At 40.0% G+C, this 15048-nt stretch overlaps 1 protein-coding gene across 1 annotated transcript in view; it reads left to right on the top strand.

Annotated features, from left to right (window-relative positions):
* THSD7A (thrombospondin type 1 domain containing 7A) overlaps positions 1–15048 on the top strand; it is a 489942-nt gene that overhangs the window by 313447 nt on the left and 161447 nt on the right. Inside the window, exons 7-8 of the mRNA XM_074984678.1 lie at positions 3045–3200; positions 6564–6776. Of these exons, the coding sequence (XP_074840779.1) occupies positions 3045–3200; positions 6564–6776 (369 nt within the window). The remainder of the gene's footprint in view (positions 1–3044; positions 3201–6563; positions 6777–15048) is intronic.

Consider the following 15048-nt stretch of genomic DNA (forward strand, 5'->3'; position numbering starts at 1 on the left):
AAATAGTCCGTAAGTCCATTGTGAATATTTCTCCTCCTATCAGAAATGTTTCATTTCAATAATGTTGGAAAGGTTCATTTTAGTTTCTCTGAGTTTTTCTACTTTTTTTTGTCTTGGTCAAGACAGTTTACTGAAATTAATTCAAGTTTGCAAAATGTTTGTGGACTCAAATTTGCATTTTGGAGCAGAAAATAGAAGTTTTTACCTGGAAATTTTTACTCCTTCTACACATGAAGGAATTTGTCAAAGTTGAGTTGTAGTGAGTGAATAAGCGACATATTCATACTGTGCGTCACTTTAGCGTGCTTTCCACCACAGTATCACTACAAAGGAAATAAGACCAAAACTGAGTGGGGATATGTTTGCTTGATTTATTAACTTCATTCTTCATAATTACACTGAAAATCAGTCAACAAGATGGCATGAAATGGTGTGGTGTTGAGGAAGAGAGTTATATGTACTCCTTACATGTCCCTTGTAGCACTTTTTGCTTTAGATTCCTTCTAGAGTCATGGTGTCCAGTATGCTCCCCATTTTCCACATGTGGCAAACGGGGCTCTGGAGTGTGATGAAATGTGGCTCAGCAGAACAGCACGCATGGAGCACCCTCCACCCACTCCACATGTGCACCCCACCACTTGGTGGGACAAGTGTGTGGTGGCAGTGGTAGAAGCAGCTCCTGCAGCCTTGGCAGCTGCAGCCCACCATGCAGCTCCAGCTGTGCCGTGTCATGGCTTGTGTGGCCATGGCTCATGTGCGTGGCTCGCACAGAAGTGACTGAGATGGCGGGGGTGGACTTGGCAGTGGGAGCAGGGACTGCAGTGCGTCTATGGTTAGTAATCTCAGGGGGAGGGGTGGTACTGGAGTGGAGGGACACCTGGCTCTAGAGGGGCTCCTGGATTGGTGAGGGTGGGATGGGATGGGCTGTGGCAATTGTGAAGTTCCTTTTGGACATCACTGTTCTAGATGAATGAGTGAAGTGGCTGATAGTTTCAACAGACTTTATTGTTCAAGTACCAGGGGAGAGAAGGACAGGTACACTGGAGGGATCATGGTGCACCTAAGGATGGAATGTTGCATTGGGTACCCTACCATTGTGCATCTGCATGTTCTGGGAGGCATTCTTCAGAATGCTCCTTGTACTCCTACTAGGGCTTCACAAGGTCTCCATAGTGTGTCACTGCCTTAAAGTCACAAATGACTCTCTTACTCTGACTTTGGTTAGGCAAGTCCCCAATGAATTCAAGGTCAGTTTGAGAAAGAAATAAGAACCTCAACTTCGAAGATAATGACTTGCTAATGCCTATTTTTATTAAATGTTGTCCAGTAAAGATACAATCCCATGCAAATCTATGTTTGTTTAAATTTATTCTTGCTTGAAGTTATGCACATTATGCTGCTGATCATGCACATTAAGAACAGACTTTAGGCTTCTGGAAAATTGCCAATGCAGCCTTCAGTGTCACATGGTTTAGGCCTCACCATGGCACTGTGCATATGTTAAAAATCATTCTTTCCAGAATTGTCTTGTGTTAGAAAATGCCTGTGGGAGTTCTGGAGTATGTTTAATAGCTGTTTACCTGCTGCACACTGCAGCTTCTTTTCATGGAGCAAAGCTGTACTAAACTGTGTACAAAGTTAATACAAAGGGATTCTGCCTTCTCATTCCTTACTTCTCAAAATATAGCTACTAGTAACCCACTGATGGGCCTGTGGCCGAAAGGGATGTGCCTCGTGTGAAGGGTCTGGCAGGCAGAAGCAGATGGATACAACACACACATGTGAATAAGACACTCCACTATTTTCATAGCACACAATTCACTCATCAAACCTGTTATTGCTGTGCTACTGTGATCCTCAAGAGCCTGATTCTACCACCAATATGTCCTCTGCGTAGTACTGTACAAATTGTTGTAATCAGTGTGACTATTGGCAGCATAAGGTACCACTTAAGGTGAATAATGCTGGGACAACAGGGTTCTAATTGATTAAACTCTTTTCTGAAAGCACAATTTTTAAGGAGTAGAGTCATGATGTTTAACTTTGGGGCATCACATCTTTTTAATCAGACAGAGGCCATCTGAATGGCTGATCTCTGCTCTGTACTTAGGTTTAAGTATTTTGTAGGGAGCTGAATTATGAAAGATCTTCTCTTGAGAGTTATTGGTCGAAGTACATTGCAATAAAGTAATGTGTTTCTCAATTGGAGACAGATGCATACATATATCCAACATGCAAGAAAGTGAATTCCATTGTGCCAAGGTGTCAGAAGGATGGTAGGGCTTGGCCTATAACTTACTAAAGGTTGTATCTTTGCTCTCCATGTAGGAGAACATGGTGGTTCTGTCCTCTTATTGACCTTACCTGGTCCTCAAGAAATAGAGCTGCCCACACTGATTCCTTTAAGGTGGAGTGATTGCACACTGTGGGAAGCAATACATTAAAACAGCTATCCCTTTGTACTAGATCAAAAAAGCTGTGCACAGAATACATGCTACAAACATTTTTCCTTGCACCAATTAACGCTAACACTGCACAACTTCTGTAGGAGTATGGTTTTCTGTGTTCATGAGAGGGTTTTAGGGTCAAAGCAAATAGACTCTATAATCATTATATTTCAGTGATCAAATTTAGTATCTCTGGTTTGATTTACTATTAAGTGTTCATATTTTAGTGGTTATAACTAAGTTACAACTTCTGTTGATTAACTGTTCCAGTCAAGATGCACTCAATAAGAGAATGGAACATTGAATTTTATGGGGTCAGTGTGAGGGACTACTGTAATAATATACTCCCTTCATTAACTGCAAGAGTTAGGTCCTAGAGAATACTGAAGTAGTTGTGGAATCTTCCTGATCTCACATAACCTGGTTTGACTCAGTCCATGCAGTGAGTTCACTAGATTTATTTTTTAAGAGTAGTTCTACCTTCACTTCAGCTGAATAAAATGATGAGAAGGGAAACTTCCTGCCCAAAGAGTAGTGGTGTCAACTTGAGGCAGAGCATTATGCAAGTGTTAAAAATATCATCTTTGTCGTATACAGCTTCCAAGCCTGTGAGTCGGAAGTTGTGCACAGGACCTGTACCCAGCACTACCCAATTGTGCCATATACCTTGTCCAACAGAATGTGAAGTGTCAGGTTGGTCAGCCTGGGGACCATGCACCTATGAAAACTGTGAGGACCAGCAAGCCAAAAAGGGTATGTACACGTTTTAATTTCTTCTTTTTCAAAAACCATTATACTTCATTTTTAAACAATGACTTACTCATACTTAAACCAGAAAGAGAGCATTCAACAGCCTCCAAAAATCAGAAAATAACCAGCCAAAACTCTCACCCTTAAGTACCTCCTATCAGAGGTCTCCTCCTTCCCCAAAGGCCTTGGGAAAGAACTGGACTTCCTCATAACTTCTGTAGGTTAACAAGTCTGGGCTATTTCTGGATTACTGCAAAGTTGAAGGCCTCCTCTTAAACTGAGGTGGATCCAGCTTGAATGTCTCCAGATCACAGGTGTAGCTGTGTCAGGAAGGAAAAAAAAATAGAGCAGCAGTTTCTGAAGTAGGAACTTTTCAAACCATTCTGGAATTTGTAAGGGAAGACCACCTTACAAATCCACCAATAGACCATTAGGCAACTAATGCAAATTTTAGAGCAGGATCTTCATTTGCAGAGTACCCTTCACACCCTACGTAACCATCAGGCTGATGCATTCTGTACCGATTTCATTTTCCAGGGGTATTTAAAGTGTAGCCCCAAGTATTATATATTGCAATAATTAGATCTCAAGGTATCAAAGGTCTGAATCATTAGAGCAAGGTTCACATCCTAACCACAGATGAAAAAGCAATCTTAGTCACCAGTTGCATCCCTTGATTGCAAACTCTGATAAGATTTGCTAGATATATGTTTGTATGGGTATGTCTGTGTCTCAGATTTGGACATTTGTCCGCTAACAATACATTGAGGCCACCAGCTCACTTTTTGGCACTTTTTTTAACTTGAAGATAGGGATCTGAGGAAACTTACACTTTAATTTGCATGTATTTTAACATATACTGTCAACATTTCAACACAGAGAAAATGTAAAAGGCGGTAAATTTGGCAGATGCCCACCAGCTCTTAGCTCCATGTAAGCAGCAGGGTTTTAATATTTCTGAGAATTGCAAATCTTTCTAAGGAACAGCTCCATCACTTCCTCAGTGATAGGTAGATAGAGGTTGTTCAGCAAATAAATGCCATCTGTAGCACCATAGCTGTAGCATGAAATTACACCTCAGTCCATGTGATCAGCTGTTTGTAACAATCTGTTCCGTAGCTCTTATTTATTGTTTGTATAATAGCTACACTGTAGTTATGGGGCTTACTCTTGGGACTCAGTTGGGTCCTACCAATTTCACAAACATGAAAATGTGTCACAGACAAGGAAATAAGTCCTTCCTTGTGAACTCTGATCTCCTCGTGCTGCTGGGAGCCAGGAGTTCCTATCTGCTAGTCCAGCCAGACTGGAGAGGGTCAGGAGTTGTTCTTCCCCTTCATGGTCACTCTTGGTGGGAAGGTGACAGAGCTCTAGAGGCAGCACAGAAATCAGGGTGAAACAACCTCATTTCTGCACTGCAGCAGCCCCAGAGCTGGTCAGGACTTCCATCCCCTGCCTCAGCTCCAGGCTGATGGCTTCTGCCCCTCATGGCTCTAGCCTGGGCTCAAGGTTCCACACCCGCCCCCCACACATGGTTACAGCTTGGGCCTGGGGCTTCTACCCAGTGGCTACTGTCAGGATTCAGGGCACCCAGGCTCAGTGCTTCTGCTTCCTACTGCTCCAGTGTGGTTTTAGAACAGCCCACACGTGCAGATTCCACCCCTGTGGCTCTTTGCAGGACTCAAGGTGACTGAGTTGGGGCTTCTACCAGTGCTCAGGCATCCATTTTTCTTAGGGAGGTTGTCTTTATATGCCCCTACTGGGGCACTCCCAGCAACATCGGGGAGATTGTACCCTTCATCAGCTATGGGAACCTTCTCTATCAGCAGGAAACTCAAAGACTGCAGCACAAAAGTGGGGGTGGTAATTTTGGGACCCCTTCCCCACAATCCTGATTTAGGTCAGCCCCCCGCATGGTTACAAAACTGTTGAACTCCAGGTATAAATAGCTGAAACTATGAAAAGCTCTGGCCATGAAATTGACCAGAAAGGAAACATGAATTTGGCAGGGCTGTACTCAGTGTGGAGATGCATTTCCTTCCTGGTGTTCTAGATCTGTAATATGCTACCCCATGTTATTTGTTTTAGTGTCTTGAATTGATCTGTAATAGCTGAATAGGTCAGACATAGAGAAATATTATACTTTCTTCTATAATAAACAGCTATATGCTTGGAGGTATCACTCAGATGTTCATATTTGCCAATCTTGTTTCCCTACATTATGATGTATTTTGTATATTAGCTCAGGCATAAGTGGCAATGTGCTGTTTAGCATTTTCATTTCCCATACCAGTATTTATAACCAGCTTTCCTCTCATTCTGTGTTCCTCTAGTTAACCCCTACATGATTCTAACTTTTCTGCAGTTAGTGTCAGGAGCAGAGCTGCATTTGGACAATTACAGATGCATACCTGGGGATCTTCCACTTAATCACACCCATGTCTAGTACTATTATACAATAGTCAGATGCAGGACTGCATCCATATTCACCTATGAATATGATAGGAATTGGTCCTTTTCTTCCTTCTGATATTCATTCACAATATAACAGGAATTCATTTCTCAGGGAGTATGTCTACCCAGCAGAGAGTTATTCCAGAATAGTTTATTCCAGAGTTGTATTCCAAAATAAGCTATTCTAGAGTGTGTCTAATATGCAAGGAACCCTGCAATAAGCTAAATTTATTCCAAAATAGTGTGTTTACACACTATAGAGCCTATTTCAGATAAGCAGCGCTTCCAGGGGCTCTAATGCAAAATACTATGTTTCCACAGCTGAATTATATTGGAATAAACTAATCTGGAATATTTTATTTCAAAATAGCCCCTATTCCCTGTCTGCACATCCCAATCCCAAAACATTTAATTACGAATGAGGTTTTCCAAGTTTGAAATAAGCCGTTCGTTATTTTGCAATAGTGGTTGTGTTGTGTAGATGCTCACAAAGTTATTCTGAAATGACTTTGCTGTGTAGCCATACCCAGAGTGAGCAAAGGCACCTTGACAGTGAGACAAGAGGAATCCAGGTACTTCATCAACAACGTGTAAATCCAACCTTCCTCTTCACTAGTTCTGTCTTACACTTTGCTTTTCATACATGCTTCTTTAGGAAAGACTTAGATGCATATGCTTATTGGATTAAAAGATTTGTGCATTACAGTGTTATGAATTAATGGGTGTAAAGCAAATTTTACCTTTATTTCACTCCTTTCTCAGTTTCTCTTTCCTAGTACCATATTTCCTCCTCTTTTCTGCTCTTCACCCATCATTCCCTTCACTCAGAACAGAACCCTTCGTTCAGATTTTGGCAGATACAAAGGCTTTTTTACCTTTAATATTAAATTACTATATTTACTCTCACTTCAGGTTTTAAATTAAGGAAGAGGTCCATCACCAATGAACCCACAGGAGGGACTGGAGGGACAGGAAATTGCCCTCATCTGCTAGAAGCTATCCCATGTGAGGAGCCTTCTTGCTATGACTGGCGAATAGCGAGACTAGAAGAGTGCATACCAGACAATGAGAAGCAGTGTGGGCCTGGCACTCAGGTTCCAGAGGTGGTCTGCATCAACAGTGATGGTAAGATGTCTGCTCAACAAATGTATCGTTCAAGTCAGCCACTTATTCTAGGGAGACAGATTCAGAGTGAAAATGTAACATTCGCAATTTCATGCAGGCTGGTTGACTTTTGAGACAAAGCCTTTCAGTTAGAATTCACTGCTTTTTATTTACCGACCATGTAGGGTGTACCCACCAATTGATGTAGCGCTGGGCTCTTCTTACCATGGTTTTATTTTTTTTCAAAGTAAGCTTCTTGAGTGGCCTCTGGAGAAGGAGAAGCTGGAAATAAACAATAAACGAAAAATTAACAGGAAGAGCTGCATATATAATAAAATAATTCTATAGACTAAAGTAGAGCAGAGACCTGTAAATACCACATACAGGATTAACCAAGAGGTCACCTGTTAAGTGTTCAGCAGATGCATCAAATGTTGTCTTGTAATTATACTGGGCACAGGGAATTAGAGTTGATAACTTGTGCAGACTCTGTATCTAGGTTTTAGGTTTGGCTCTAGGTTTAGTTTCATAATTGGGTTTAGAGCTCAACTGGGAAAACTAAAGTACAACCTTCATTTTTGTTTACATAGCAAAGAGAATTCTGTGTTTATTCCCTATTACAGTTTTTCACCCCACAATGAGATTAGCAATATAGAATGACACAAAAACATGATATACATCTTATTTTCCTTGTACAGCAACATTCATTCATACAGGATAGGCCCTTTCTGCCCTGACTTGACAATAATAGTACAAATCTTTCAGATTATTGTAGGAAAAATAATGATGAGGAAAACTGGCCTTTTCTCCTAAATGAAAATTTTGCCTAATTCTGATCAGAGGGACTGAACAGAGCAGGTAATCATCAAGTGCTCCATTCCCAGCTTCTTGAAAACAGAGACTGGGAATACCATGCCTGTCCATCCTGGCTATAGGCCATTCCTGGGCCTGTTCTCAAAGAACTTATCTATTCCTTTTTTGAACCCAGTTTGTGTCTTGGCCTTTACAGCATCCTGTGACAATGAGTTTCACAGGTTGACTGCTTTGTATGCAGCAATTCTTACTTTTGTCTTAAACTTGTTGCTTGTTAATTTCATCAGGCAACCCCTAGTTTTTGTCTTATGAGCAGGAGTAATAACACTTCCTGCTTTACTTTCTCCACACCAGTTATGATTTTGTGGACCTCTGTCATATCCCCACCTTAGTCATCTCTTTTTGAAGCTGAAAAGTCCCAGTAATTTTTAGTTGTCCTTTAGTTTAGTTACTAGTCATTTTTGTCGTCTTTCTCTGTACCTTTTCCCATGCCTATATATATATAGAGAGAGAGAGAAAGATGGAACCATCTGCACCCACTGTTTAAGGGGGGATTTTTATGGATACCGTGGATTTTTATAGAGGCAATATAATATTTTCTGTTCTATTATTAATCCCTTTCCTAATGATTCTCAGCATTCTCTTAACATTTTTGATTGTTGGTGTGTGTTTTCTGAGGACAATCCACAATGACTCCAAGGTATTGTTCTTGAGTGGTACCAGATAATTTGGACCCCATATTTTATATATATATATAGTTAGGCTTATGGTTTCTTTTGCATTTATCAGCACTGAATTTCCTCTGCCATTTTGGTGCCCATTCAGACACTTTTGATAGCTTCCTCTGTAACTTTTCATAGTGTGCTTTGGACCTAACTATCTTGACCAGATTTGTATCATCTGCAATTTTTTTTCCATCTCACTGTTTACCCCTTTCTCTAGTTCACTAATGAATTTGCTAAATAGGACTCATGCCAGTGCAGACACCTAGGAGACACGTACTAGTTACTGCTCTCCATTCTGAAAACTCACCATTTATTCCTACCTTGTTTCCTATAGTTTAACTAGTTGCCATTTCCCTCTTACGCCATGATGGGTTACTTTTCTTAAGAACCTTTGGTGAGGGACCTGTCAAAGGCTTTCTGAAAATCTAAATGCATTATATCCACTGGTTCACTCTTGTCCACATGCTTGTTGACCCCTTTAAAGGCTGTTCTCCAACAAATCATGTTCATTTATGTCTCCTAATTCTGTTCTTTACTATAATTTTAACAAATATGCCTACTACTGGAGTTAGAATTGCCAGGATGACCTCTGGGGCCATTGTAAAAATTAGCATCACATTAGCTATTGTCAAGTCTTCTGGGACAGACTATCCTTTAAATCTAAGTTACTTGCCATTGTTGATAGTTCTACAGTTTCACATTTGAGTTTCTTTATAACTCTGGAGTAAATACCATCTGGTCCTGGTGACTTTTTACGGTTTGATTTATCCATTTGTTGCAAAACCACTTCTTCTGACATCTCAGTCTGGGACAGTTCCTCAAATATGTCACCCAAGAAGATTTCCATTTTTAGAGGATGCTTTTTTTTTTTTTTTTTTTTTGGCCTATAACTGCTTATTTTACTGGATTGTATAGTCATGGTGACACTCTTTTGGTCCTCTTACTATGTTCTGTAATTTCTGTTATACATTTAAATTGTGTCATACGTTTAAGCCTCTCTTATACTGTCTTCAAAAAGTTTCTATGCAGCTTGCAGAAATTTCATTTTTGGCACTTTGCATTTCAGTTTCTATTTGTGTAGTTTCCCTTTATGCAAATAAATGCTACCATTTAGATAATGGTTGTTTGGAACTATCTGCCATGGTTTTCTGATTCCTGTTATGTGCTGCATGTTGCTTGTATAGTAAGAGTTAATTATAATGCCCATGCTGGTACCTATCGTACTGTACGGAAATTTTATAACTGTTTCTCCTCAGACTTTAATAATGGCCATGATCATGCTTTAGCTGCTTAACGATATTTTCCACCAAGCTACACGGCATTGTTTTGGTCCAGGGACTTAGTTTAAGTTTGCACATTTCTTATGAATTGAATGACTACAGTAAAGCAGCATGATATAATGACCCCAGGTGTCACCTATCAACCATCCTCCATGATATACAAGCAGGTCTGTAATGCAGCCTGCATCCTATTGAGATACTACGCGTTGAGGTGGACTGCAGAAATTGTTTGCATCTTCTTCTGCTTGACACCACTGGCTGCAGTTGTATCTGCTATACAAACAGCCTCTCTACCTACTTTTCCTGGTAGAATGGCAGGGGAAGGACAGTGGTGGCAGTTGTAACAAGTGGAGGTGGGTAAAAGAAGGCAAGAGGACCACTGCTGGGCCTAGCCTCTCTTAGGTGTTCTCCATTTTGCTGTCCCAAGCAGCCTGCACATACGGCTCCCAGGCACCTCCCCCCACCAAAAGACTTCTAGGCAGCTCCTATGCGTCCTCCAACAACCCCCTTCAGCCCCCAAGGATGGCTCTCTAGCCAGGTCCATCATATCTTCCCATGCTCCACGGAGAAGTGTGCACTGACTGTCAGTGGATGTTCCTGTTGTATGTGAATTAAATACCTAAATCTTATGTAACCTAAAAGGCACGTGCTGAGTTTCAGAAAACTTGTCAGCTATGATTGCCACAATTGAGAAGAAACGACACTGGAAGATATGTTAAATCAGCATCAAAGTTTGCAGTATGCAACCAAAACTTGACAAAATCTTTGGCTTAAAATTATTTCTCTTCTTGAATGATTTCCATCCAGCTTTCCCTGTCTAAAGCAAAATGTGGCTTGATCTCAAACTTAACAGCCAGAGCTTAAATCAACCTTTGCAACAGAGGATTTAGTCAAAAGGGCTTAAACACTTTAAAATGTAAATGTATTTTTCCTTAGGCTTTGGCATTACACTGTGCAAGCTGATATTTTAGATTTAAGAATATGTGTTGCACGGATCCATGTCTTCTCTTTTTGCTGCTTCTTCATCACTAAATGTATTTGAAATACAATTAGCTGAGATATCGTGTTTCAGCTTGAAAGCTCTGATTTTACAATTAGAAGCAAATAGCAGAGTTGGAGGCGGGTGTTTCATATAATTAGGATCAGTTTATTCCATTTGTTGCGAAGAAAGGAGTCATTACCGCCTTTGAGACAATACACAACAATAGATTATCCTTCAGTATTACTGCTAGAGGCCTGTGATTGTCATTCTGTTTCCCCATTGGATTGCAGTAATCAAAATTTTCATTCAGGCTGAAGAAACATCTCACAATCAGTACGCCATGTACCATTGTGTAGATTATAATGAATTTAGCTGTACTGTATTATAAAAATGGAACTTCAGACCTTTCCTGTCACAAGAACCCTTTCAAAGTATTTATCCTGGTTTCTCGGACTTTGTATTGGTGCTTCTTTAAGGAAGTGGCTTCAGGAAAATCAACACGAGCGACAAAATTAGTTCAAACCTGATCAAAAATGTTCTATCTCATGGATTATTTTGCTACATGTGTATGCTGGAGATTAATTGTACACAGTTGCTTAGATTAAATTTGTGTGCAGAGATTATGTAGAAAGAGATTATATAGTATCATTGTACATAAGATTTTTTGCTCTTAAAATAGGCATGTGTTTAATTTAACTGATTTAATGCAGCTGATAAGTGCTTGTCTGACAGTGGTGTAAAGTGAATTTCTGTGTATTTATCCACAGATCAGACACAGCATGATCAGTACAACCATTTACCTAAATGTTTGTTTAGTGCCCCAAAGCCTTGTCTACACTAAAAAAAATGCTAATCCTTATTTGATACACGTGAAGGTTCTAGTGTAAACAGGGCATAAGCACTTTTGTCACCATGTTGTCATACCCTGAAGGTGTTTGTCAAAGTTTCCGTCGTTCCTGTTCCCATTGATGAAAAATAACTACGATTTCCTACTATCAATAAATCCAAATAGTAAAAAGAAAACTGTTCATTCACTGTGTCCATTCGTTCCTTGGGATTTCTGCTGAAATTGCCTGCCTGGGTACCAGTTGTGATGATCTGTGTGTGCTTGGCCACTGACTGAAATTCTCTCTTCATTTGATCCAGACTGCTGAATAGCACCCATTTTCAGTTAAAACTGAGACACAGTATGCCTGTGAGTTAGAGGTGAAAAGTTTAGTATCCTGTTATATGTACAGATGAAATTCCATTTGCTCAGCTATGGAGGAGTGGGAGGGATAGCTCTGTGGTTTCAGTATTGGCCTCCTAAACTCAGGATTGGGAGGTCAATCCTTTGAGGAGGCCATTTAAGGATCTGGGGCAACTAGATTGAAGAAAAAGCTGCCAGGGAAGGTGCTTGGTACTGCCAAGGGGGTAGGGGACTGGACTTGATGACTTCCCAAGTTCCCTTCCATTTCTGTCAGATGTGTGTGTAACTATAAAATGAAGACGTTTTGCCCGTATTTATATTTGAACTCAGCTTAATTTAACCATACCATAAATCAGCACATTCAAGACAGTTACAGAAGTCTGTGAATAAACAGTTGACCTAAAATCTTCTTAATATACAGACATCATTTTATATGACTGTACAATATTTGAGGGAATGTGTCTCATTTTAGAGGCCTGGGGCAGATTTTTGAGTTATAGTCATTTTGTAGGGGATAGGGAAAAGGCAAGGCCCGATATCCTTGTCCCCCCTCCACAAAACCAGCAGCTGACAGGTCATAGAGGAGAAAGCTAAGGCAGCAATGTGGCCCTTAATATATACATTCTCTGATCTACTTTCTATTTATAGCAATGGACGGTACTTTCTTTGGTAGTAAGATAAGGGACAAAGAGTCTTGAGTTTTCATTGCACAGTAGTTTAGTTTAGTTTTAGTTTGTTTAGTTTTGATGTTTTACTATTGCTTCATGAGTGATTTTTGCATTTTGTCTGAATCTGTTAGTATCAGGCTTTGTGCCATGTCCAGTAAGTTTTCTTTTAAATTGAAGTAAAAGCTTTTTAGGGTATCATTTTACCTTTTTTGAATTTTGATGGTTGCACCTAAAATATTTCTACTGGTTTGAAACTTTTTACCTCCCATACATTTATAGCTTTATCCACTTCCCAATGGAATCAATGGAAGCTCTCTCAATCATATCAGTGAGCACTGGTTCAATTCCAAAAAAGGTCATAATAGTAAAATAGACAGAAGCTTTGTAAGTATGAAGATGCAGCTTCTTCTACATTTATTCATTCAGACATTCATACATTTTCACCCAGTGCTATAGAATAATAATAATAATAATAATAACAAGAACAGTGTGCTCTTTTTAAAATGCTGGGTTATATAAAAATAAAAGAAGAAAGAGGAAAATATCCATTCTACAGAAATTTCGCCTGTCATTTTTAAAAACGTTGTCCTGGGTCAGAGCTCAATTCACAGAATTACTGAGTTTATTCTGTAGTAGCATTAGGTATAGAACATGGTCCACTGTCTGAATTCAACCTATAGAAGACTATAGGAACTAAAGCAGTTGCCTTCAACAAAAAACATAGTACTTGCAGAAAGTGAGATTGTGTGCTCACTAGTCATTGTTTTGGGATATAAATGTCTTAGATGATAGAATTAAGGGATTTACTAGGAATGTTCTCTTCTCTGGCTGACCAGCATGTTCCATTTAAAATTTTATGAATACTGCCGAAGCATTCTTTGATTGGGTTCTTTAAAGTGAACCACATATGGCATGAGAGTTCTAACCAAATCCTTAATTTATCTATCCACATGAAATTATTGACTATCTCTCTGGGACTTTTGGTGTAAATAAGGAGTTGTTACTGGATGCATTGATGGGAAAAATATAGTACTTAAACATGATATCAAATGGCAAAACACATTTCATGGACTGTGAAAGCATTTGTAGTTAACAAGGTTGGCTATATATAGTAAGGATTGTTGTTATTTTTTAACATAATTCAATGGACGGTGCCATTTTAAGCTTCATGATTATAGAACCAATATAAAACAGATGACAATGTGATGATTTTTATGCTGATTAAAGATCCTTTTTAATTCAGTCAACCCAATTCATCTTCATGTTTTTCAGCTTAGTGTTAGGAAAGTGAATATCCTCAGTAAAACCTGGATCAAAACGGATGCCTTTGTATGTGTACGGTCTCATATATGCCATCATGTGCCAACAATGCCCAGATGCTTTGTATATTGGACAGACTTCAAACTCTCTCAGGCAAACAGTTTGAAGTCAAAACAAACTCTCTCAGGCAAAACAGACATAAAAGCACTCCTGAGCCACAAACCTGTTAGCAGGCATTTTGATGGAGTGGGCCATTCTGTTAATGACTTAAGAGTTCGCATGTTACTGAAAAGGAATTTTCATAACACTCTTGAAAGAGAGGCTGCTGAACTCTCTTTTATATTCAAATTCGACACATTAACACGTGGTTGGAACCGGGATGGGAATTTTCTGGCTCACTATAGGAGCTCTTTTGCATACTTGGCTTAATCTAATTCTTGACTCTTCCCCGCCCCCCCCCCCCCGCCCCTCTACTCTCTGATTTGCTCACCTTAATAATTTTTTTCCTGATTTGTCAATCTTGATTGTACTGTTTTTGGTTCTCTGTGCCTTCAATATTGAGTCTGTTCTGGTATGGCTATAGTCTGAAGAAGTGGGTCTGTCCCACAAAAGCGCACCTAATAAATTATTTTGTTAGTCTTTAAAGTGCAACTTGACTGCTTTTTTGTTGTGATAGTATATAGACTAGCACGGCTCCCTCTCTGTTACTAACATAATTTCTTTTGATGGAATTATTTAAAACATATCATGGTGTGTCCCATTACCTCCCGGTTGATCGTGAATAATTGAAAGAAAAGCAATGCATTGTTTTCTATTAAAAACTAAAGCCACACCTGGGTGAAACAATAAATCAGTGCTTTGTCCAGGCAGGTTCTAGATGGGGTGCAGGGGAAGCTTTAGCAACTGGGACAGGGTGATGTTGGAGACTGAGCTCCCACACAGTGAGGTCATGGGGCTAGTCCTGGCTCCCCATTCTGGGATATCAAATCAAGTGCATAGGATCATAAACACCATTCAGCCTTGGCTTGGCCACCTCTCTGTTATGACCTAAGTGGTGCTGTGATATCAGGTGTTGGGCTGCAATACCTGGGTCAGGAATCCTAGCTCAGCCCCCTTGGATAAGAACCACTGTTATAAGGTGAGTGTGGGCAGACTCTCTGTCTAAAATCCCCCTCTGTACTGATGCTGGTATTGGGATTATGGTGCTGAGTGGGTGGTAGAGCTGTAGGTGGCTGGTGCCCCTTCAGAAAAGTTAAGAGTAGGAGGCAGCAGCAGAGGAGTAAGACAAGGACACTGGCCTATCGTTCTCAACACCAACCCACTTTGAACATGACCCTGGATGAGATGCCAAAAAAAACAAACAAACAAATAAAAAC

Source organism: Carettochelys insculpta, chromosome 2 (assembly GCF_033958435.1).
Source record: "Carettochelys insculpta isolate YL-2023 chromosome 2, ASM3395843v1, whole genome shotgun sequence".
NCBI lineage: Eukaryota > Metazoa > Chordata > Testudines > Carettochelyidae > Carettochelys > Carettochelys insculpta.